The sequence below is a fragment of the Solanum verrucosum genome, unplaced genomic scaffold (genome assembly GCF_900185275.1).
Source record: "Solanum verrucosum unplaced genomic scaffold, falcon-dt-bn FXZP01000137.1, whole genome shotgun sequence".
NCBI lineage: Eukaryota > Viridiplantae > Streptophyta > Magnoliopsida > Solanales > Solanaceae > Solanum > Solanum verrucosum.
Genome location: NW_026020405.1, coordinates 229,398 through 252,551, shown reverse-complemented (window position 1 = coordinate 252,551; position 23,154 = coordinate 229,398). Strand labels below are relative to the sequence as shown.

At 32.7% G+C, this 23,154-nt stretch overlaps 3 protein-coding genes across 3 annotated transcripts in view; 2 read left to right on the top strand and 1 right to left on the bottom strand.

Moving 5' to 3' along the window:
- The window catches only part of LOC125840407 (uncharacterized), a 203,681-nt gene extending 189,549 nt beyond the window's left edge, over nt 1–14,132 (top strand). Inside the window, exons 2-7 of the mRNA XM_049519385.1 lie at nt 9,221–9,319; nt 10,012–10,154; nt 10,262–10,312; nt 12,695–12,916; nt 13,039–13,141; nt 13,266–14,132. Of these exons, the coding sequence (XP_049375342.1) occupies nt 9,231–9,319; nt 10,012–10,154; nt 10,262–10,312; nt 12,695–12,916; nt 13,039–13,141; nt 13,266–13,851 (1,194 nt within the window). The 5' untranslated portion in view covers nt 9,221–9,230 and the 3' untranslated portion in view covers nt 13,852–14,132. The remainder of the gene's footprint in view (nt 1–9,220; nt 9,320–10,011; nt 10,155–10,261; nt 10,313–12,694; nt 12,917–13,038; nt 13,142–13,265) is intronic.
- A 46-nt stretch (nt 14,133–14,178) lies between these two features.
- LOC125840434 (thaumatin-like protein) lies at nt 14,179–15,150 on the bottom strand. Its single transcript, XM_049519423.1, has 2 exons — nt 15,032–15,150; nt 14,179–14,950 (listed from the first exon to the last, which is right to left on the bottom strand). The coding sequence occupies exons 1-2, from the start codon at nt 15,093–15,095 to the stop codon at nt 14,277–14,279; spliced, it is 738 nt and encodes a 245-aa protein (XP_049375380.1). The 5' UTR covers nt 15,096–15,150; the 3' UTR covers nt 14,179–14,276.
- Nucleotides 15,151–17,149: 1,999 nt separating this feature from the next.
- On the top strand, nt 17,150–23,150 carry LOC125840473 (uncharacterized). Its single transcript, XM_049519468.1, has 12 exons — nt 17,150–17,410; nt 19,985–20,100; nt 20,199–20,272; nt 20,347–20,393; nt 20,493–20,643; nt 20,730–20,774; nt 20,844–21,048; nt 21,139–21,200; nt 21,277–21,377; nt 21,810–21,864; nt 21,953–22,000; nt 22,970–23,150. Exons 1-12 carry the CDS (start codon nt 17,228–17,230, stop codon nt 23,146–23,148), a joined length of 1,266 nt encoding a protein of 421 aa, XP_049375425.1. The 5' UTR covers nt 17,150–17,227; the 3' UTR covers nt 23,149–23,150.
- The last annotated feature ends 4 nt before the right edge of the window (nt 23,151–23,154 follow it).

The window sequence follows — 23,154 nt, the reverse complement described above, 5'->3', positions numbered from 1 at the left end:
AGTGGCTTTGTAACTGCTTTGTTTAAACTTTAGCACATCAAAATTATTGTTATTATCATTCTATAATCGCATAAATAACTGAGTCAATAATTTTATTGAAAAGTGTCAAAATATCAAAAACTAAAATGTTATAATTTATGCATAAAACCTAAACTTATAATCCACTTAAATAGTGTAATTTTTTGATGAAAGAATATCAATTAACAGAAGATTACTCTGCCATTGATCACACATACAAATTAATCACGTGGAAGGAATTAGAATTGAACCGATGATGGAAGGATTTTCCAAAATATAACTAAAATATATATAAATAATGAGTCAATCTATATTTTATAATTTTGTTATTGAGTACAATAAAACTAATTTATAAATATTATATCCGATATAACTAAATCATATATAACTAATCTAATTTATGACCAAACAACACCTTAAAGGTGCTTGAAAAGATTTGGAAACGATGTTTTGGGCGGTTGATTAACATTTAATAATCAGTGGAAATCCCACATTTTGTGGTTGCTAATACTGTTATTAATTAGTTTGTGCTTTTCATCAAACACACAATAGGTACGTTCAAAAAACTTATTAGTAAAATAGAAGGGGAAAGAGAAATCGTAGAATATATTATAATTTGAGATTTGAATTTTATTAATCATCGATAAGGTTAAAATTTAGACAGTCACTAAACTGTTCGAATTTTCTAATTATTAAAATATTGATGTTTCTTCGTTAAGAATCACTTGATTTACAAATTAATTATGTGAAATTATTATGAAGGAATTATTTATGGCGTAAGTAATAATGAATGTATTATTATATAGTGGTGAATAATGAAAAAAAAAATTATATGATAGTAATTAATAATAATGAGTTGTTGTTATATAAGTATTTCTTTTGTCCTTAAAGTCTAATCTTCATTATAATGGATGTGTTCAACATTTTATTCGGGAGATGATTCGGAATTTAAAGTTTATGAGTTTTGAATTATTATTTTTTTAAGTTTTAAATTATTAATTTATACATATAAAATGAATCGTTTAAGATAAATACATGATAAAATTTACAGAGAAATTACTGATTTCGATGAAATACCTTCCACTACCAACATATAAAACAATATATAGATACCAACATAACTTAATACATATATTATTAAATAGGGCCAACCCAATATTGCATTAATTAAATGGCTATTTTATTATTTTGTATAGATTTTTTGTTAAAATTAATTATACCACACGATCAATCTAAGAGTGACCCTTAAGTCCTTAACGATAACGATAGTGGTGTCTTCATGATTTTGTACAATCAAAATTTATTAAATAGAAAAGGAAAGAACATTTGTCTTGTTTGAATTTTTATAGAGTAATATTTATTTATTTTCTCTTTTATTGATTATATTTCATAATCATGAAAGGTTGGTAGCAGACTGGCCAACATCTTAAAGTTGTTACGTGTGTAGTAAAAGCTTCCAACTGAACCTAGGGTAGGGTGTGTCCGTTGCTGATATTTTTCAATTTTTTCATGTTGGATTGATTAAAAAAAATATCTTGAAAATGAGAATAATTTTCCTAATGAAAGTCGGAAAAACCAGTTCAATATGTGATGATGTTTCAGTTTTACTTTAATTGTGTCTTTCTCACCCTCCAACAAAATTCATCTTCAACTCACTTACTTACCCACGTCAACTCTTATCCCCCCCCCAAATCGCACCCCACATCCCTAATCCTTTCCCCCCTCGCCCGTTTCCCCGACACACACTCCTCACTTTTTATAATATTTATTTAGATTATATATATAAAAAAAAATATAAGTAAGAAATTCAGTTATTTTTCGAAACGCATCCTAAAATTTGCCTAACTTTTTCATGCATGACAATTGGCAATTGGTCTTAGTGAAGGACATAAGAATTGACTTAATGGCTTTCAACAACTACCTGCCGCCAAATCCTACTAAACCTAGAAAATGGACTAATCAACTAAAATCACATCATTTTGTCTGTTTAAAACTTCCTATTAAAGTAATAAACACCTTAGGGGACGTTTGTTCGTACACAAATAATGCTACAATAATTATCTATATAAACATTAATAATGTAGAAATTAATTATGAGGAGATTAATAATGTAATAATGAATTGCCGTATTAGCTTTAAAAGATAAAAGTGAAGGAAATCAAAAAAGCCTTTTAGGAACGAAGCGTCCTCCCTCGTATATTGTAATGGAAAGTGTAGATCTTAATTTCTCTGCAATATTAAAAAATCATTTTTTGTATATATATAATGAATTACAAGTAAAAAGGGGATGGAGCATAGTTCAAGTTAGAAATATGTATCTTATTTTCCTTTTCTTTTTCCGCACATCATACTATTAAAAAAATTAATATAATCCCCATTATCTTAATCTGATGATGATATCATGATACAAATGTTCAACAATTCGAACAAATCTAACTTGTCAATTAGAAATATATCTTATTAGTGCATGTGTTTTTCAAAAAGAGCAACTTATTACTTACCTCCCAATGGTTTAATCACAAGTGAGGCATTAATGAGACTTTATTGATTTCACTCATTGCTTCTTTAAAGCATTCTTGGGATTCTCAAGACAGTTATGCAAAAGTAGACACTTGTCTCAAATAAATGTGAAGAACTCAACTAAAGTAAAAAATAAGTGAAGTTGAAGAAAGCATCTTAGATCTAAAACTTGTAAGTTTACTTTGGCACATGGGTTGTGTTGTAAAATCAACACATCAAAATACCCTTCAAATGAGTTTGAAGCTAGCACATGACATGTTACTATAATATGGGCAACACAATCCTTGGAAAAAATTGGGGACCCTCTTAACACATCTCTTTGATCCACCAAACATCTTTTAACATGGCGATGGATCGATGAATATATCATAAATTATAATTAAAATATAAAACAAATAAACTTTTAGATTGATGTGTGAATATTTCACGTTCTTTAAAGAGATTTAAGTTTAATGCGGTATAATTTATATTAATGCAACAATATGACTATTGACTTGTATTCTTCAGGATGCAATAGCCCAACAACATTGTATAACTCAAATAACTCTAAATTAATTGAAGATTTCAAAGTGTAACTAAAAGAATGTCATCCTTCAATATAAAGTTACTCTCTTTTATATAGTGAATAAATTAAGACTTGGAGCATATTTATATTGACCTATTTTAAGTGCTTTTAAAGCAAATAAAATAATAGAGTAATGAGAGGAGAAGAAAAAGAAGTAATGTAGTTTTATCAAATATTGTTGCATTGAAAATACAGTGTAGCTAGCTAGCTACTTATAGTTAATCATTATTTCTTAGTAAACGTGTAAAATGAATAAGTTTAAAATGAAGGGAGTATTAATTACTAACTTACCACTAGCTAACTAATCACAGTAGCTTTAAGTTAACTTACATGCAGCTGTCAATAATTAAAACGATGGAAGTACTCTGTCTAGTCCATATTAAATGAATAGTTTTGATGTGACATATTTTCAAGGATAAAAAATGTAAAAGCTAATTTTCACTATTCTTCTTTTGATATTTCCAAACTATTTGACTATAAAATGTAACGTAGTTAAGAATCTCTCATTAAAAGAAGGGTGAATAGAAAGAAGTATCAACAATTCTCAAACTTTAAAGAATTTACTTATTTTAATTTTTAAACTATAAGAAAATCACAATAATTCACTTATATATGAACTAGAAGGAGTAATAAATAGTGAATTCACTTATATATTCTAATTCTAGATTAAAATCATTGGAGTTTTAATTAAATTTGGATTGTGCATTTGCATTGCGGGATCCATTTGAGGATGACACTTTCAATATGATTTTCTCTCAAACACAAGACTTGAATCTCTCAAACACTTGAATCCAAAACCTCTAATTATGAGTGAAACAGTCATAACGAACACTCACGATTTCATTTGGGAATGACACTCTCAATATAATTTTCTTCCATATACAAGACTTGAACCCCCTCAAATACTTGAATCCGACACCTCTAATTAAAAGTAAAGCAATCATATCAACCACTACACCGCAACAACGTAACTCATATTGATTGGGAAACAAACTCATGTAACACGATGTAGACATTTCCAGTGAAACAAACAAAAAGTTCGTGATAAATTTGGTGACAAAAAGACCAATTTAAACAATGCACGTTTGTATATATTTCTATGATTATCTGAACAACTTGTATATTACCTCGAAGACTTTTTAAACGCCACTAGAGAATCTTCCAGGAATTAAAAAATTCCTTGATTTGACATAATTTTTTAAAAATATATATTTATCAAAGAGTTTCTAGTTATATTTTGTAAATTTAAATCTGACAATTATTTTTTTCGTCTTATAATAAATGTTAATTTTATTTATTTTACACTTAACTAAAAAAATAATTATAGAAAGTATAGTTTACTTAATAAGGAAATAATATATACTATATATAGGAAAATAATATATTCCTAATAGAGCTCTATCTATTAGGAAAATTATGCATTATTAAGAAAAAAGTTTTTTGATACAAAGACATGGTTGAAAAAACATACAATATTACTTTTGTCTTAAATTTTGAAAGTGACACTTTATTTTGGGATATTTTATTTGTTTACTAAAGTACTTTTTAGAATAGAGGAAATAATATATACTTTATATAGTTATTTAGTAATAAGGCTAATATTACAACAAATGAACAATAAATTTCTCTTAATTTGCTATACAAATGAATTACAAAAATCTATTTTTAATATAAGATAAGTAAAATAAAACATAAATTATTTTTGCCACAGGCTTCTCCAGAATATAGCAACTGAACACATTACTCTAGAGTTTCTTAGGAACCGTTTGAACGGAGGAAAATGTTTTTCATGAAAAGTATTTTTTATATATATTTTTAAAATAAGTGATTTTTTTAAACTTATTTTCTAATATTATTTAAGTAATTAAAATATTAGTATCTCAAAAATAATTTATATATTATCCAGTAAAACACTACACCTCTATAAGAGTGAGATATGGTGGAGAGTTGGGATTGAGATAATCAAGGCGAGGGGATGTTGGGTGGATAGGGGAAAAGAATAATAAACTTACAATGCTATTTTGTAAGTTGTTTTTCGACTTTGATTAAAAAAAAATTATTATTATTTTTAAGAAATTTTTTTTAAAAAAAAAGTGCAATGCGATCCATGTCATTGTAGGGACTAGTGTCATGGACTTAGAGTCTGGCGGGACATGACACTAGGGATGAATGGAAATAGATAGGAAAAATTACTTAAATACACAACACTTCTTTACCTATTCTCAATATTTTCCTACTATTTTACTAAAATACAAAAATTCCTTATTTTCCCCCAATTCAACTTAACCGGATACTTTATTAGTTTAAGTATCCGCCTGTTATTAATTAAAGTATCCGTGGTGCTATATTATGCATCCGCCCGTTAATTAAGTATCCGTGCTGCTAACAACTTAATAATTTAAGTATCCACCCGTTATTAATTAAAGTATCTGCGCTGCTATATTAAGTATCCACACTGCTATATTATGTATCCGAAAAACACTAAAAAAAGGGATTTTTGGTAATTAATGAAAGAGTAGGGAAATGAAGTAATTTCTTTCTTATACTATGTAATTTGCCTAATTTTTACAAATAGATATTATGAATGAGGCCCAATTTAATGTGGATATATAATTATTGGATTGAGAAAATCTATTGGGCCAAGAATAAACAATTGGACTCAAAGGCCTTCCAGAGTTTAATTTGATAGATGATCAAAATCCCTTTATTTATAGGCAAAATTACTAAAGCACACTACATATGCTTATCTATTATCAATTAATCCCTTCTCTTTCATAAAAATCCAAAAAATCTTACTTTTCCCCAATTCCTCTTTTCCGGATACTTAATTATGAAAGAAACCAAACCCATCTTCCTCACCCCCAAAATCTCGCCTATAATCTTTCCCACTACCAAACCAGTTATCGCTTTCAAAGCAATTGGATTTTCAAACGATTCAACAGTCCCAATGTTCAAAATAGGTATTATCTTCTTCTTCATTTTTCTTTCAAAATCATTTTTTTGCTTCAATCGATTTCGGATTATTTGTCACAATGGATCATCTGTCTTTTAATATTGGGATTTCCCAATTAATAACACCTAACAATGAACAAATTTTTGAATCTGAACACCCCAACTTGACTGAACAGAGGTCTAAAAGCTTGCATGCAACGGCATTAATGGCGACTTGACTGAACAGAGGTCTAAAAGCTTGCATGCAACGGCATTAATGGCGAATCGAACTTCTACCAAGAGAAAATCGAAAACGGAAGTGGGGTCATCATCTAAAGCAAAGGATGCAAAAACTAAAAAGAAAAGGGGTAGAAAGGTTGCCCCTCCCATTTCCCGACCAACACTACCCATGATATGTCTTTCTTTTGCTTTTAATTTTAGACATTGTTGAAAAATAAACGTATATAGTGTATATTGTAATCTATAGTTTTAACCTAGAAACACTGATTGTTTGGGTTTGAGTTTAACTTTTAAATTTGTAGATGAAAGATATGGTTGAAAAATATAGTTTTTTGTATATATTGAAAACTGGAGTTTTTTACTAGAAACACTGATGTTTTATCTGATGTTGATATTGAGTATAAATTTTACATTTGTTGATGAAACACATTGTTGAAAAATAAAGTATCTTGGTATATACTGAAATGTTGAGTTTCTACCCAGAAACACTGATATTTTATCAATTGTTGGTATTAAGGTTTCATTGTTGAAAAATAAAGTATCTTGGTACATACTGAAATGTTGAGTTTCTACCCAGAAACAAAGAATAATGTGCCAAAGACAACACCAGACGTGCAAAAGAATCAGCCATTTCAAACTCCGATTTCACAACCCCTAAAGTTTGATAATGTATCTGGTGTTCATCTTATTTACACATTTCATTCAATTCATAATGTATCTTCTTTCTGTTTGCAGCGACTGTGGAACATATGTAGCTGTTTTTGCTGAATTTTTGAGCCACGAAATCAAGGTCCCATCAATTCCTTTTCGAAGTGAATATCTTCGCTCAAGATATGCAACACTGTTATGGAAATATGGTACCGACAAGGTCAATGCCGGATATGTTAGCGAGAATGATGAACCTATAAGGCTAAATGCGGCTTCCATTCTACTGGCAGATGATGAATTGATTAATGTAGAGTAGTTGTTTATTGACTGACTTACCGTAAAGATGTGAAGTTTTACTGTTTTGAGAAACATTAAGTGTTTTGTAGTATTCCTCTCCAGATCTATATTATATTTCTAAGTAATTAATTATTCTATTTTTGAAGAGTTTTTATTTCCACACTTTTTATATCGCTTCTAAATTAGTTTTCACTGCATTTTAATACCTTATTAATTTTTCTATATTATAAGTATTATACATGTCAATGCAGATTTTACTACAGTGAATCCGATACAAAATTTCATCTCCCATATTGAGTATATGATACAAAATTATGTATCTTAAAATGACATAATTTTATTGTTTACACAACACTGTACAATTTATATTTTATAAGATGATACTAAATATTTTTTACTTACATAAATATTAGGTATATGATACATAGGTGTCTAAAACATTTCAAATTGATACGATTTTATCATTTCATGACAAAGTTTCAAAGATATCAAGTATCATATACACAAACTTTATACTAAAATCACTCTAACTTTTTATAAGCTTATACTTAATTTCCAGAAAACTATTTTGTGCATGAAAACTCAAATTATGTCCATAAATATCAAAATTTTATGTATATGATATATAATATTGGTAAAAAATACAACTTCTGATACTCTATTATTAGTAGATACAAAATTTAGAAGAATATATTATGTATATGATATATAATTGATTCAAATGATACCTTTTTTAAATGTTGTCTCTATTAACTTTGACACACATCACATCTATTTGGCACTATTAATCTATGTAAAAATTATAAAAAGCACATAGTATACCAATCTAATTTTTATAATAAATTGACAATCACATAATGTTGGCAGATAACAAAACATAACATTATTCATTTATTGCATCATAAAATAGTAACCTAAAAGTACTTCCTAAAGTATCAAATTTGAGAATTATTAGACATGAGTCATAAAATAGTAACATAGATCATTATTATTAGGCAAAATTACTAATGCGTGAATTGTGGCAGTTAATTTTAAAATCCCTTAACGCATAAAACTGTTAAAATCCCTTTTTTAACGCACTGACCTGATAATTACAGCTTCTTAATTAAAGTATTCGACCGCATATTAAAGAATCCGCAACACAAAAAAAAGAAGGAAATTTCGTAATTTATGAAAGAGTAGGGACATGAAGTAATTTGTTTATTATACTATGTGCTTTATATAATTTTTACTTATTTATATAGATAGATGATAAAAAATAGGAATAAACAAAAAGTGAAATTTATATCTAAGCACATATACATATATATATATATGTAGATAATACATGTGACTCTAATGAAAATTTAACTTTTTATCCGTATGAAAAATTATTATTTTCTCCTCATTGAAAGAAGATAAAAAAAATGTGTGGGAGAAAGAATTCAAAAAGGAGAGAAGATCTCGTCCACGCAACATAGTGCAACCCCTAAGCAATTTGGGGGGGGGGGGGGTTCTCGATCATCTCTTGAAGGTCCATTTCAGTTAAAAATGTCTAAGCACATACATATATATACGTAGAAGGTAGATAATACACTTAAGATTATAATTAAATTATATAAAAAAAAAACGTAATGTTTCATTTTGTAACAAGTTCATAAAAATATTGTTATATTTTACCTATCACAAGATGATTATATTATATTATTATTATATATATATAATATAAAAAAGACTTTACATAAAGAGGAAAAAAATGTTTTGAAAGTAAAGTTTGAATGTGGAGATGATTTTTACGTTTTATAAAATTATGAGTGAATTAAATTTGAGGTAATTATATCCCTAATATTATTATTAATATACCACATCTCTATTTAATTTAATTTAATATAAACAAATATTAAACCCTTCTCCAAGATAAATCCCTTCTTCTCCAAAGTTCCCGTACCTTCTAGTTTCTCTAAAATCCCTTCAATAAATTCTTCTTCTTCTCCAAAATCAAACTCCAAAAAATCCAACCACGAAATCAAAAATGGCGAAAGAAGGACCTAATTGGGATGGTTTATTGAAATGGAGTCTATCTCATGCTGATGGTACCAATCCTCCTTCTCGCAATTTGAGGTAACCAAATTTGAATCTTGTCAATAATGATGATAATGAATTTCTTTCTTTTATAGCAAAAAGATTGAAACTTTTGATATGGGTTTTTTCGATTGAATAGTAATTATAGTTCAGATAGTTTATAGGTTTGAGTTGTGTGCTGTGCGAACTAAGCCTCTTGTGTTTAAGTGGAGAAGGGTAGAGGGGCGGGCTCATTGTTCTTGTTTTCAAAGGCTGTAGTATAAAAGATGGGTGTTGTAGCCTTGTAGGTTGAGGACAAGCTAAAAATAGTTGAAATATGAGTGGAATTGATAAAGAGGATTTATGTAGCAGGCAAATTGGTTTTGGGGTTGATTGGGGTAGTAATTTGAATAAAGATTCTATTTTTATTTGTTCACTGATTGGTGTAGGGATTGTTCCTTTTTAGTATGCTTTGTCATGGTTTCTTTTAGCATTTTGTCTTGCCTTTTTTACTTCAGTTGTTTTCGTTTTTCGAATTGTGTTGTAATGGTTTTACTTTAGTCGAGGGTCTATCGGAAACAACATCACTATCCTTCCCAAACCCCACTTGTGGAATTACACTTGGTATCTTATTGTCGTTGATTGATTGATTGGTGTAGTAATTTGAATGAAATTTCTATTTTTATTTGTTCTTTTCTGTGAAAGTTGGTTTTATATTGAAGTTATTGGTTGATTGTATTACTGTGGGTCAGTGAGGAGGACAGGAGGTGGTTCATGGAGGCTATGCAAGCTCAAACTGTTGATGTAATAAAGAGAATGAAGGAGATTACACTTGTCATGCAAACACCAGAGCAGGTTTTGGAATCACAGGGAGTGACTTCCCAAGATATTGAAGGTGCTTGATTTTGAGGCATTTGGGCTTTTAGTTTTTCTGGATAATGTGTAATCATGTTTATGAGTTTTGCTCATTTTGTCTTATTTGCTGGCCTGATGATTTTACAGATATGCTGGATGAGCTACAAGAACATGTTGAATCAATTGACATGGCTAATGGTGAGTTCTTGGTGTAATTTAGGTCTTCAGCAACGTATGCATATCATGATTTGGTATTTACAAGTATTACATGATTCTTAAAAACCAACTAGTTTGGAATTGAGGCCTAGTTGATTGATTTATGGAAGGTTTTATCTGATGATATATCTGTTAGAATGTCCCACATTAGTTGAGGGAATATGATAGAAACTAAGATGAAAATGAAACTTTACTCGTTAATTAAAGTGCAAGAATCTTAAACACTGTATTAACCAATAACTATGTCCGTATGGAGTGGACAAATCTCCAGATACAAAGACAATAACAATATTTTCCTTCTCCAGAATTCTCCTAAAATAGACATATTTATAATAAACATAAAGATAACTCCTAATAGATAGAGATAGAAACAGTTACTGCGGCTGGTAATAACTTTTGCTTATAACTACTATAAATAATTACTGCTTATATATTTATATAGTGTAATTATTTATATGTCTTCAGTTTCCTTTATCTTCAACACTATTTAAAACAAAGAAACTAAGATAGATTATCTCCACATGTTGCTCGTCTAGATTTTCTTCTAGCATTCGTATCAGAATACTATAGATTGTTGTCTCCTTATAGTATTGGACAATTCTTGTCACATGAGCTAGTTTTTGTTGTTGATTTAGGCCCAAGGTCCATTTCTTAATATGGAGTTAGAGGTACACCAATATATTCTTAGTTTACTGAATACTAGGCCCCTATGTTAAATTGTTCACGCTCTAGATGTCCACTCTGGGTGTTCAGAGGAGAGTTAGCACCTCACATTGGTTGAAAGAATGGCCCCTTGTCTCTTTATATGGTCTTTTGCTCAATCCTCACCTCTTAAGCTAGCTTTTGGGGTCCAGTCGGCCAAAGGTCCATTTACTTAATAATATCATGTAGGTTTAATTGAATCTTGGACGTCATGTGTTTGAACTCTGCCACATTCAAAATCACGGTATTCAAGTGGACAGGAGTAGTGGTGTGTACCAATTATTGCCTAGTTCTGAACTGGTTCCCGTGCACCACTGGCCCTCGGAATTTCTCGACAATTAAAAAAAAAGCCCTGATCAAGGAGTGGTTTCATTGATTATATGAGTTTGTTCTTTTGCTGACCTGTTCTTTGACATGGTAGTTCATATCATTGTGTTCATCTAGGAGCCAAGACTAATTATTTCATGTTTTGTGAATTATCCCCTGACAAGCATCCTGCATTTCTGTAGAGTAGCTACTTACCGGCATCCATGTCGGATACTCCAAAAATAGTGCATTTTTGGAGGATTTGACACGGGTGCGGCAACATTTTTGGAGAGTTCGAGCAACATAGTTCTACATTGGTTTTTTCTTAGACTGATGAACTTCGTTCTGCCACAAAATAGCAGTAATGATATTGCTCTCATCTTTTACTTCCGATTAATTCAAGAACGTACATCCACTCATCTTGAGGAAAACCATGTGTGACAATAAGTGCTCAGTAAAGTTATGCAACTTCATGTTAATCTCTATTGAAGATGTTTGTGCTCCATAATCACATATTCAAACAAATAAAAACCTCGGTCACACGTAATCCTCTTGGATGTCACTCCTAATTAGCTTATGTTTATCTCTGTTCCTACTGGATGTAATTGGTTGTGTTCAGATAATAATTACTTGTTGAAAAGAAAATAAAAATGAAGCATATTGGACCAAGCTGTGACACTAATTAGTCCATATTATACATCACTCTGATCCTCCTCTGTCCTGCTTTTTTCCAAGCTTAATTCTGATTATTTATATAAGCAGTCACAATTTTCATTTAATATGTATTTTGTATGAATGTACTCTTGGTGTTATTGTGCTCTACAATATGAGGTCCTCAAGTCTTCTATTCAACCTAGAGGTATGTCCTACAGTTTGAGATGTTTTGACTCTGGTGCCTCTTTAAGAGCTCGGTAGTTGGTTGCTTCCTTCGATAGAATGGAACACTTGCAGTAAAAGAGCTTTAAGAGGATCAAAGAGTATGAAACAAAGGAAACCATTTAGTCTCTCATCCTTTACAGCATCAATGTTATCTGGAATGCCTATGACTAAGCTATATCGGTTCTCAAGAGCCACTTGAACCTGGGGGAGGTATTCCTTGGTACTGCTATGGAAATTAGAAAAAGGGAAGAGGACCAGAGAGACCTGGGGGAAGTGGTCTATACTTTGTTAGTGTTTCTGGCTCATAGCTATTCCTCACTATCAACTCTTGAAGTTTCTGCTCTGTGTCCTCTCCCTCCTCATTCCTTGGGGATTTTGTTCTCTTTACTCATTTTTATTGTCATTTTCTATTGGAGCCTTCAATAGGTAATTATAGTTTTAATCTTATGCTCTCTCCCTTTATTGTTAATTCGGCAGATCTGAACTCAATTGGTGGATTGGTGCCTCTTCTTGGTTACTTAAAGAACTCCCATGCAAACATTAGAGCCAAAGCGGCAGAAGTTGTAAGTACAATTGTTCAGAACAACCCGAGGAGCCAACAGCTGGTAATGGAAGCTAATGGCCTAGAACCTCTTCTGTCAAATTTCACCTCAGATCCTGATGTTACTGCCCGCACAAAAGCTCTTGGTGCAATTTCATGTGGGTACTTTTCCTGTTGCTGAATGATTTATTAGTTAATTGTGTCCTTTAAATTTTGTTGTCATGTCATCTGTGTTCCAGTAGTGCTGATCAATTAGCTTTTTATTTTTCATTTATTACAGCTTTAATCAGGCACAACAAGCCTGCCATTGCTGCATTTCGTCTTGCAAATGGTTATGCAGCTTTAAGAGATGCTTTGAGTTCGGAGAATGTGAGATTTCAAAGGTACTATTTTCTATATCATGCACTAGATGTTTCTGAATTAACCATTGATGAAGCTGCTGCTTTCCAGTAAAACTTCCTATTTTATATTCCTTTTCTGATAGGTGTAGTTTCTGTATTTTTGCAGGAAAGCCCTTAACGTGATCCATTATTTACTGCAAGAGAATCATTCAGACTGCAATGTAGTGACTGAGCTAGGATTTCCTCGAGTTATGATGCATCTAGCCTCTAGTGATGATGGAGAAGTGCGAGAGGGTGCCCTACGAGGACTTCTTGAGCTTGCCCAAGACAAGACAGGAGAGGTTGCTGGCTCCTCATCAATTGAAGAAAATGAGAAACTCAAGCAAATACTCCAGGAGCGAATTAAGGGGATTTCCTCTATGTCACCTGAAGATCTTGGTGCTGCTAAAGAAGAGAGGCAGCTTGTAGATTCCCTCTGGAATACCTGCTACAATGAGCCTTCTTCTCTTAGAGAGAAAGGCCTAGTTGTTCTCCCTGGAGAGGATGCATTACCACCTGATGTTGCTAGTAAGCATTTCGAACCACCTCTGAGAGCTTGGGCTGCGAATAGGAATGAGGATACTATGTCAAGTAACGAAAAGAAACAGGCTCCCGTATTGCTAGGCCTAGGTCCACCTACACAGGACCCTCCTGCGCAGAATAGCTTTAGTGGAGCCATGCCTGGGGAAGAAAATAGAGACACCTCTGCATGATGTACATGTTTTAGGCAATACCAGTTTCTTCGGCTTAATATATCTTTATAATATTACAAATAACATTGTGTGTTAAATGCCGAGTGTTTTCTGGATAATTTTTAGTCTTTCCTCTTTGTCATGTCACACTTGCAATTTTCCTTCTTTTCCTTTGTTGTTTAACCAAAATCTTAGTGTAATGCTGTATTCATTTTGGTTATAGTATATTTAGAACATCGACTGTTGAATGTGTTCTTATTTTGGTGACTTTTATCACAATATGAGAATCTCAACTAGTACTAATATTGCTGTTCATTGACTTTCCATTAATTTTCTGCTTAGACTCGAGTTACATAAGTAGAGGACAACAAACTGCCTCTAGATGGACATGTGTTTCCATCCAGTCCTAAGGTACATGAAACTTGTATTACAGATTCCCAGAACTCTTATTTTGGAGGGCAAAAGATAATGACATACCTTGTAGCCCTACACCTGTTTAGGCTAGAAGACTCATCAAATGCATAACTGTAAGCCTTGGGGCAGATGGCCTTAAATAGATGAGCAAAAATAGTAGGTTTGCAAGTTTTGGGATCTGCAAACTTCCCTGTGCAGCAGTACTTGGCTGATTGTATAGCCAAGCAAGCACTCTTGCACCCTACCACTTTCCCATCAACCTTCACTTCTAGTGCAGATGGACAGCATATATTCAGATCAACATCACACTCCGCCACACCACAACCTGCTCCTCCACCTACTGGTCTCATTGAAACTGGTACGTTGAAGCCATCGACTAAGCTCACGTCGTAGAAATGCAGGGGTGAAATTGATGAACCTAGTGTCATTTCTACAACAGTAGCCGGTGGCTTACCTCCTAACCCCCGGCATTTTAATTGACCATTACAGTCTCCAGTATCACATGAGCCTTGACCAGTCTTATTAAAGTGACAATTCTGCCTGGCCCATATCCTACCCGACCACTTCTTAGGCACATCGAAGACTACCTCGTCACCACTTCTCATATGAAAGCCACCATCTTTAGGAGTCATCTTCCCTGTATTCCCAAGAATTCCTGGCCATATGCTTCTTCTGCAGTTGTTAACTAGAATAATTTGTGTCCCATCTGCAGTCACATGACAAAAAGTAAAACAAGTCAAGAAAATATTGTGCATACAAAGACAGAGATTAAGAGTCAGGGAATTACTTGTGCTGACAAGAAAGAGGTATAGACAGAGTGCAATACATAGTAGATGAGTCAAAATCTGCATTTTGACACTTTGAGAAGCTGAAGCTCAGGTATACTGAGTTAGTGGGGAGTGGAAGAGCTAGCTACTTAACTCTGGAGAGCTCAAGTTTTTAAAGTACAAACTAAACATTCTGTTTAACTGTATGCTTTTAGTTTATTATAACCAACAATGGTATCTTTTTTACCTTTCTTTTGGGAACAAAGGGCACATATGCATTGCTTCAAGTGGAGGACTTGTACCTCACTATAGCCTAATGTGATTTGGAGATACTTAGCTTGTGTAGATGCTTCAACTCTACTCACTCATCAGAAGCTAGAATTGTCATGGTCTATGTTGCTCGGACTATTTGAAAATGTAAATATGTGCGTGTCTGATTCTTCAAAAATAGTTGACTCCCTCATCAGAAGCTAGAATTGTCATGGTCGATGTTGCCCGGACTCGATGTCAATGTGTGCGTGTCGGATTCTTCAACAGTAGTGTATTTTTGGAGAATCCAACATAGTTGCGGAATCAAAAGTGAAGAATTTGCGCAATTTAGGCCGTGGTTATTGATAAAATAATTTGTCCGTGATACGCATTCTTTACGGGCATCAATTACTTATAACTTGTTACTATTAGCATATCGTCGACTTCTTATTTGTATGATCGATAAATAGAGACTGGTGAGATGACCAAAAATTTTGTAATAAAGTTGTTCTCTTTTATCGTACATAAAATAATAATACATAAATTTTCTCATAATTTTTACATGAATTAGTTATGTGAGTTTTTATATTCTAAATCAAACATCTTATTAATTTTATTCATGAATAATTTACCCCCTAACCAATTACTAAACATGGTATTACTTATGCAAAATCTAATATATACATAACTCATCTCCAAATCAGCTATCACGCGACCCTAATATTTTTACATGAACAAGTTATTTTTGTTAAAAGGGAACTGTCTTACACTAATAAGAATCGTGATTAAGTTTAAAGATAAGGGAGAATTAAGCTGCATTAAGCTTTAAGCTATCGTTTAACTTCACAGTAAGGATTAGAAATGTTCCCTAATATCTAATTAACACCTAATTATGGATATAGTATTAAACATATTATATTTGACAGAAAAACTTCCACTTATGTATAAAAAATATTTGACGGACTCAAATTTATATATATATATATATATATACGAATCATTTTGTATTACTCTTTTGTGATAACGAATATAGGCTTTTAATGAATATATGTCTTGAAAAACTTTTCAAATGCGCATGTATATAATTTTCAAACTTAATCAAATGTGTCGATGAACTATTTGATTAATTTAGAAATATATTAATTTCTCAATTTTACCCTCCGTTTTACTATAAGCTTTGTTTGCAATACAAGGTATATATGTAAGTTGGATGAGAATAAAAAATATATATTTTTTCTTTTTTTGAAATTTATGATATTAAAGTTATCGTGTAATTATAAATTTAAGGTACCAATATTAGAATCCACGTATAAAAAAAATTGATGTTCTAATTCACATATTAAAAAATAAAAAAAAATTCTACTGAACTTAATGTCTCAAATTATATACTGTGTTTCTTTTCGTTAGAAAGAATTCGACTATTTTACTTTTATTATTGCTTAAGATATAATCTCCTTCTATTAAATTAATATTCAAACAAACCACACAGGTCACATCTATTATCTCTCGAATAGTGGATTAGGAGATTTAAACCTTTCAATCCGATGGACAAAAAGATTAACAATATGATTTTGGAAGATAATACTAAAAGTTGTAGAGATGGTTGTCTCATAGTGAGATTTCAAAAAAAATAAATTCAAATCAATAATTTTTCTACACAAAACAGGAACAAATAATATTTAGTTCAATCAGAATCAGACGTTCCATTCATTCGTTTATGGAAGCGACTATTTATTTTCATTTCTATTAAAGTAGTTGTAATCTTCAAAAACAATTACTATTCAAGATAAAATTTTAAAAAATAAATTATTTTGAACTTCTAAAATAATAAATAATTTGAGATAACTATTTTTAGAATTCAATAATTAAAGAATAAATGGAGTAGTTCCATCAAATTCAAAGCTACTGAAATCGAACCCCAAATCTGATAAACCCTTTGAATTTAGGGTTTTGCAGAAGCATTTACTATGTTTCGAATCGGAGCTAAGCTCTTTAGAGCTGCCAGAATTGGTGGCTCCGCCGTGTCCGATTTCAGGTTACCACCAACAAGATTTTTCTCCATTAACAACAATGTTAATACTGGTTTCAAAACCAACCCAGTTGCTCTTCAAATGATCAATTATGCTATTTCCCTTGCTCGGGCAAAAAAAATCAGGTTTTTGCTCACTATACCAATCTAATGAATTGGTGTCTTCAGTTTGTTTTTGTGTTGTAAATGCGAATTTGCTTTGATTTCCCCATCTGGGTCATAAGTGTTTTCTCTTTTCCCAAGCTGTGAAGTACTGAAGTTCATTTCTTGAGTTTAATTATGTGTTTTTGATGAATAAAAATGGTTGAGGAAGATGATTTGGTTTAAGAAAATGTCATTAATGCTCTCTTTAGGTAGTAGTTAGGACAGGAACCTGCTAGGATAAATAAACAAAGAATTCATATTTCTGTTTTCTAATATGTTTTGGAAATTCACTCGACTGTATAGTTACTAGTGTTTGGACAAAGAATTGGATTCACTCTCATATTTGTTGAAGCCAGCCTGTGGTAAGAGTTTGGAGCCCTCAATCACTTACTTATTCGGTAAATTAGCTAGCAAGAGGCCAATCCTTAGGAATCTTCTTTCCAAGATAAACCATTTGAATGCTACTAAATGACAAGAATAATCTATTGGAACACGGCACATGCATCACACATAAGGAAGACGCTGGAAGACTTATAATGAATTTGTCTAAAAAAAAAGACTTATAATGAATTTGTCCATTTCGGGGTCTTTCACTTTTGCCATATCTAGAGAAATACTACAAGTCTTCCGTCCCACATTCCATGGCCACGGCCATCTGGTTCACCGGTACTACCAAAAAAATCTCATACTTACGTTATTGTTATTGATTGTTTGATTGTCTTGGACCACGAGGATCCCAGTGTGCTTTTGATTTTCATTCCAATCATCATGTTGATGATAAATCTCCTCGTTCTCTGCCATAAGAACTTGGAGTCCGTATTATGGTGAAGATAATGTAAGACTGTCATTCTTACTCAAAAAACAGACTGAAGGCCCATAATTTGACATTAAATTATTTATTATCCAAATAAAATAAGATTTTCACTATATATAACAAAAAAAAATTTGTTTCTTATCTCTAGGACTTTGATGATTTAGGCAAGAAGTATTGTTATTTTTAATTAGTCATCTCTTCTATTTTTTTAGCAGAGCTCGAATATCACTAAGACAGTTAAATATAAAGAGGTTAAAATGATTCAACATATAGAATATATACTTTAAAAAAGTTACCTATTTTCTTATGATTAAGTCCCCTTAGACATAGTCTACTACCAAAATATTGCTATTACAAGTGCAAAAAGGAAAGAAATTAACATAAAAAGAAAACTTAAGCCCAACAGGGCGATACAAAGGAGGACTGAAAATAGAGAAAGCTAGACAGGCAAGTTAATTTTTTGTGGGATCATAAGACTTTGCCCTCCTTGGCCTCACCCCATCTGCTCCATTTGTAATCTCTAGGCAAAGAGTAGGTATCCGGCTTAAATCTTCTTCAAAGAAAGCTTGAATGAACCAATATTGCTTATCCATCCTGGAAAGATAGTCTTTGAATGCAAAGAGTAGGTATCCGTCTTAAATCCTCTTCAAAGAAAGCTGGAATTAACCAATATCGCTTATTCATCCTGGAAAGATAGTCTTCTCATATGCTTCAGCGGTCATTGTATTACAAGCAGCAAATGATATGTGCACAATCAGAACTCTCAAACAATTTCAAAGCAAAACAACGGTCAAGACAAAGCAACAACTCAACTCAAGGAGAAGTCCATTTGATAGCATTTTATAGCTAGCAGTAATATAACATTTCGTAAATATTTAGTTTGTGTTAAATTGTATTTAGTCTATATTGAGTTTTTACAACTCTTTAAGTTCTACTGTTTTACACTAATGAGGAAAAGAATGATTAATGTAAGCTAGGTTCATGTACTGGTTATAAATGAAAAAAATATTTGTTTATGAAAGGACATATTTGTTCATCAACATTTTAAGGTTACTTTAGTAATTTAATACTTTGATTTGGGGCTTCCCACTTATAGAATAGTGTGTGTGTGTGCGCGCGCGTGTGTATGTATGTGCCCGCCTCTGAAGCACTTTTTTTTTTGTGTGGGGGGGGGCCTTCTTACTTATAGAATAGAATGTGTGCGCGCGTGTGTATGTATGTGCCGCCTCTGAAGCACTTTTTTTTTTTGTGTGTGTGTATGTGTATGTATACACATACATATGTAGAGAGATAGACTAATGAAGGTATCCATTCATGTCCTTAAGAAGAGTTGCTTTGTAATGGAAAAGTCACTATTTTACAAGTAACACCTTTCATGAATGGACATAATTTTTAAAAAAAGAAAGACGCGACAGTCAACCATGTAAGACCTCGTGAAATTTGTGAACTATAATTTAGGAGAGTTGTAAATGTGAATTTTCTTCAATTTTCCATGTGGTCATAGATGCCTATTCGAAAAATCAGGTCTTTCACTTTTCCCATGTCATCAAGTTCATTTCTTGATTTTTTATCTGTTGTAAAATATGAATCTACTTTGATTTTCCACATTGGGTACATATGCTCTTCTCAATCAGTTTTTTTTTTTTTTTTTTACTTTTCCCAACTTATCAAGTCCGTGTCTTGAGTTTGGTTCTCTGCTGTCATTGTGAATTTGATTTGATTTTCCATGTGTTGTTCATAGATGAATCATATGCGCAAGCTCAATTGGTACTTGAGCAGTGCCACTCAACTCAGTCGGATGAGAGTGCTAAAGGATTGGTTTTTCTCGCTATGTCTACCTTATTTTCTGAAAGGTTAGTCTTTATGATGTGGTTATCCACTTACAATTTATGACCTGGAATTTGAAGTTAATTGTTTTATTCTCCTTTCCTGGTGTTTTTTTTGTTTTTAGAGGGAATTTTAGTGAAGCCATTGAGAAGCTCCAGAAAATTCAAGATTTGGGCTTGTCATCTATAGCTGTTAGAGGTAAAACTTGTGGCACTTATGATAGAATCCACAGTTTGAAGTTCCCATGGTAACAATTAGGCATATGATTGCAGTTGCCGCCTCTGAAGCACTTGCTGGGCTTTATTTAGAATCATATCAAGTAAGACTTGTTGAACTGCTGATGTCTGCCTGAACTGATTTTTGGCATATAGTTTATATATAATATAGGATCACTTAGCAAATATTTCTCCAAATGTAGGATGATTTTTCATCAGCAACTGCAGATATGTGCTTGCAACTGCTGGAAACCATAAGGCTAGAGATTGGTGGTGGTGGATCTGACATTTTGGAAGCTCGTGCAAAAGCATTGAAAGGGCTGGTTGAGTTGGTCCATGGTAATGTTGAATCAGGTGAGAAATATAGTGGTCAAACTTTTCCTCTGCTTTCTGTGTTATTCTTTGTTCTAAGGTATTGAAATTGTGTATGTTCATTTCAGCCCAGTCATTTTTTGAAGGAGCTCAAGGTGATAAAGGTTGCTTTGGTAAGGATTTGCCTTGTGAGACATCACAGATGACATAGTTCTACAATATATTGATATCGTGATGTATAGGCAACGTTGCACTATCTTTTGGTGAATTCCTGCATTGTAAGCGGAATTTCCAAATGGCGAGGGAGTTATATCAAACGGCAATGCAGGATGTATCAGAACGTAAAGATTTTACTGACTCACAGTCCGTATCAGCTTGTAACATGAATTTGGAGGAGACTTTGTTAGGAGCTACTTGTGCTCTAGGACAGCTTGAGGCTCATTTGGGGTAAGACTTCCTTTAAATATTTGGCTTTCCCTTGTATAAACATATATTCCAATATCTTCCCTCATGCACAGACTTTTCGGGTGGCTGTAGGAATTTTGATGATGCTGAGGAAATACTAACTGCTGCACTGAAGAAAGCAGAAGAGTGTTTTGGTTTGCTACATCAATTTATTATTGCATGTATGACAAAATCATTTGTATCCTATTGATTTTTATTTTATTTATGCAGGTAATTATCATCCAAAGGTAGGTATTATTTTGACCTGCATAGCTCTCATGTATCGACATAAAGCAGCCATGGAGCGGTCAAGCTCGCTTTTGATTCAAGAGGTCTGAAACTATTCTCAGAGCCATTGGCATATACAAATATCTATACACCACATGCATTTACTATCTGTTTTACCATTGCAATGTCAACCCAGTAACAATGATTTTGGGTGGAATTCGTTTTAACATTGTGAGTAGTTTTGGGATGCATTTCCAATTTTTTTAAGAATGCATGGTTCAATGGACGCAATTTAGGGTTTATTCCCTAGGTGACGTTGGTGGGCTTGTTTCTAAGGATTTCTTCTGAAGATACTGAAAAAAAACTTAATCCAAAAATAATGTCAAGAAACTGTTCATTTCAAGGACCTGATTCCAAAGGATTTAATGAGTGACCCTATTGCAGTTACAATAGTTGAATATGAAATACTTTCTTTCTCGGGGTTTCTCTCTTTCTCTCTCTCTCTATCTCTTAAAGGGTTTCATTGAATAATGCAGGGCCTCTATAGAAGAGCAATTGAAGTGCTCAAAGCTCCACCATTGGAAGTAGAAGGTATGCCAAATAATGAAAAAGTTCCAAGTTTACATCATTCAGAAATCAACTAGAGATAGAATAACAACCATTCAATATCTTTTTACAGGTGTTGGAGCGACACGGTCTAGAAGGGATATTCTTGCCCTTGCAAGAGGTATACATTGCTTCTAAAATGTAGTGGATCTTATTTACTTCTTATCCACATCTTTTGCAGAATTGCCCGACCTCTTCAAGATATTCCTCTTTCACCCTAATTACAAGGTCTTTTTTCTGGAAACATACTTTGTAGTGGTAGCAAAAGCTGTGTCTTTAGGGTAACGTGATCTCTCTTTCTGCAACCCTTGCTTCCGTCAGGCATTATAGTTTTTGAGTCTTCACTGAAAGAAACAAAGCTATAGATTGCAGGGGTTAGCATGGCTTCCCAGATTGTTGTGCTATGGCCAAAGTAATAGATGCCTCCTGCTTTTCAGTTCCATATTTTTAAGAAGGGATGAATTGTTTAATTGACTCGAGAGGAAAAACATATGGAAATTCATTAAGAATTCAGCTGCAGCAATCAGTGAAAGTTTTGTTTGTACTTGGAAGGGTTTATCTAGATTTAGCAGTGCTAGATGTGAGGGAGGCCAAAGAAATATTGGACAGTTGCAGCTTACTGTGGATATGACCTTAGGTAGGAGGTTGTGGAGGACACATTAGGGTAGAAGGTTAGTAGGTAGTAGAGCGTTGTCTCACTTATCCTTCAATACTAGTAGTAGTGGTATTTCTCCTGTAATTTCTTGCCCTTCGAGTTTTGTTACTGTCTACTGGCTCTTGTACTTCGATTATCAAAGTATTTAGTTGTAGTTACTGTTCTTTTTGTTCAAAATGCTTTGTCATGCTTTCTATGGTATTTTGCCATAGTTTCTTCACTTCCATTATTTATGTTTTGGTCTGCTTTGATATGCTTTTCCTTGAGCTGAGGATCTATTGGAAACAACCTCTCAAGGGAGGTGTAAGGTCTGCGTACACTCTAGTCTCTCCAGATCCCACTTGTGGGATTACATTGAGAAAGTGAATCTTTTCAAGTGTGATTTTATGGCATTCCATCCTAGTACCTGGATCAACTTGCTTGGTTGTTATGCAGGTGGGTATGCAGAGACGCTTATCGTGCAACAAAACAGAAAAGCAGAAGGTGAAAAAATGAAGCAGTGGGCTGAAACAGCTTGGACAAATCGCAGATTGTCACTCGCGGAGGCACTAGAGTCATCCGAGTCATCAACCAAAGTGTCTGTCATAGATAGTCGAATAAGCCGAGTCCTGTAGTTGTTT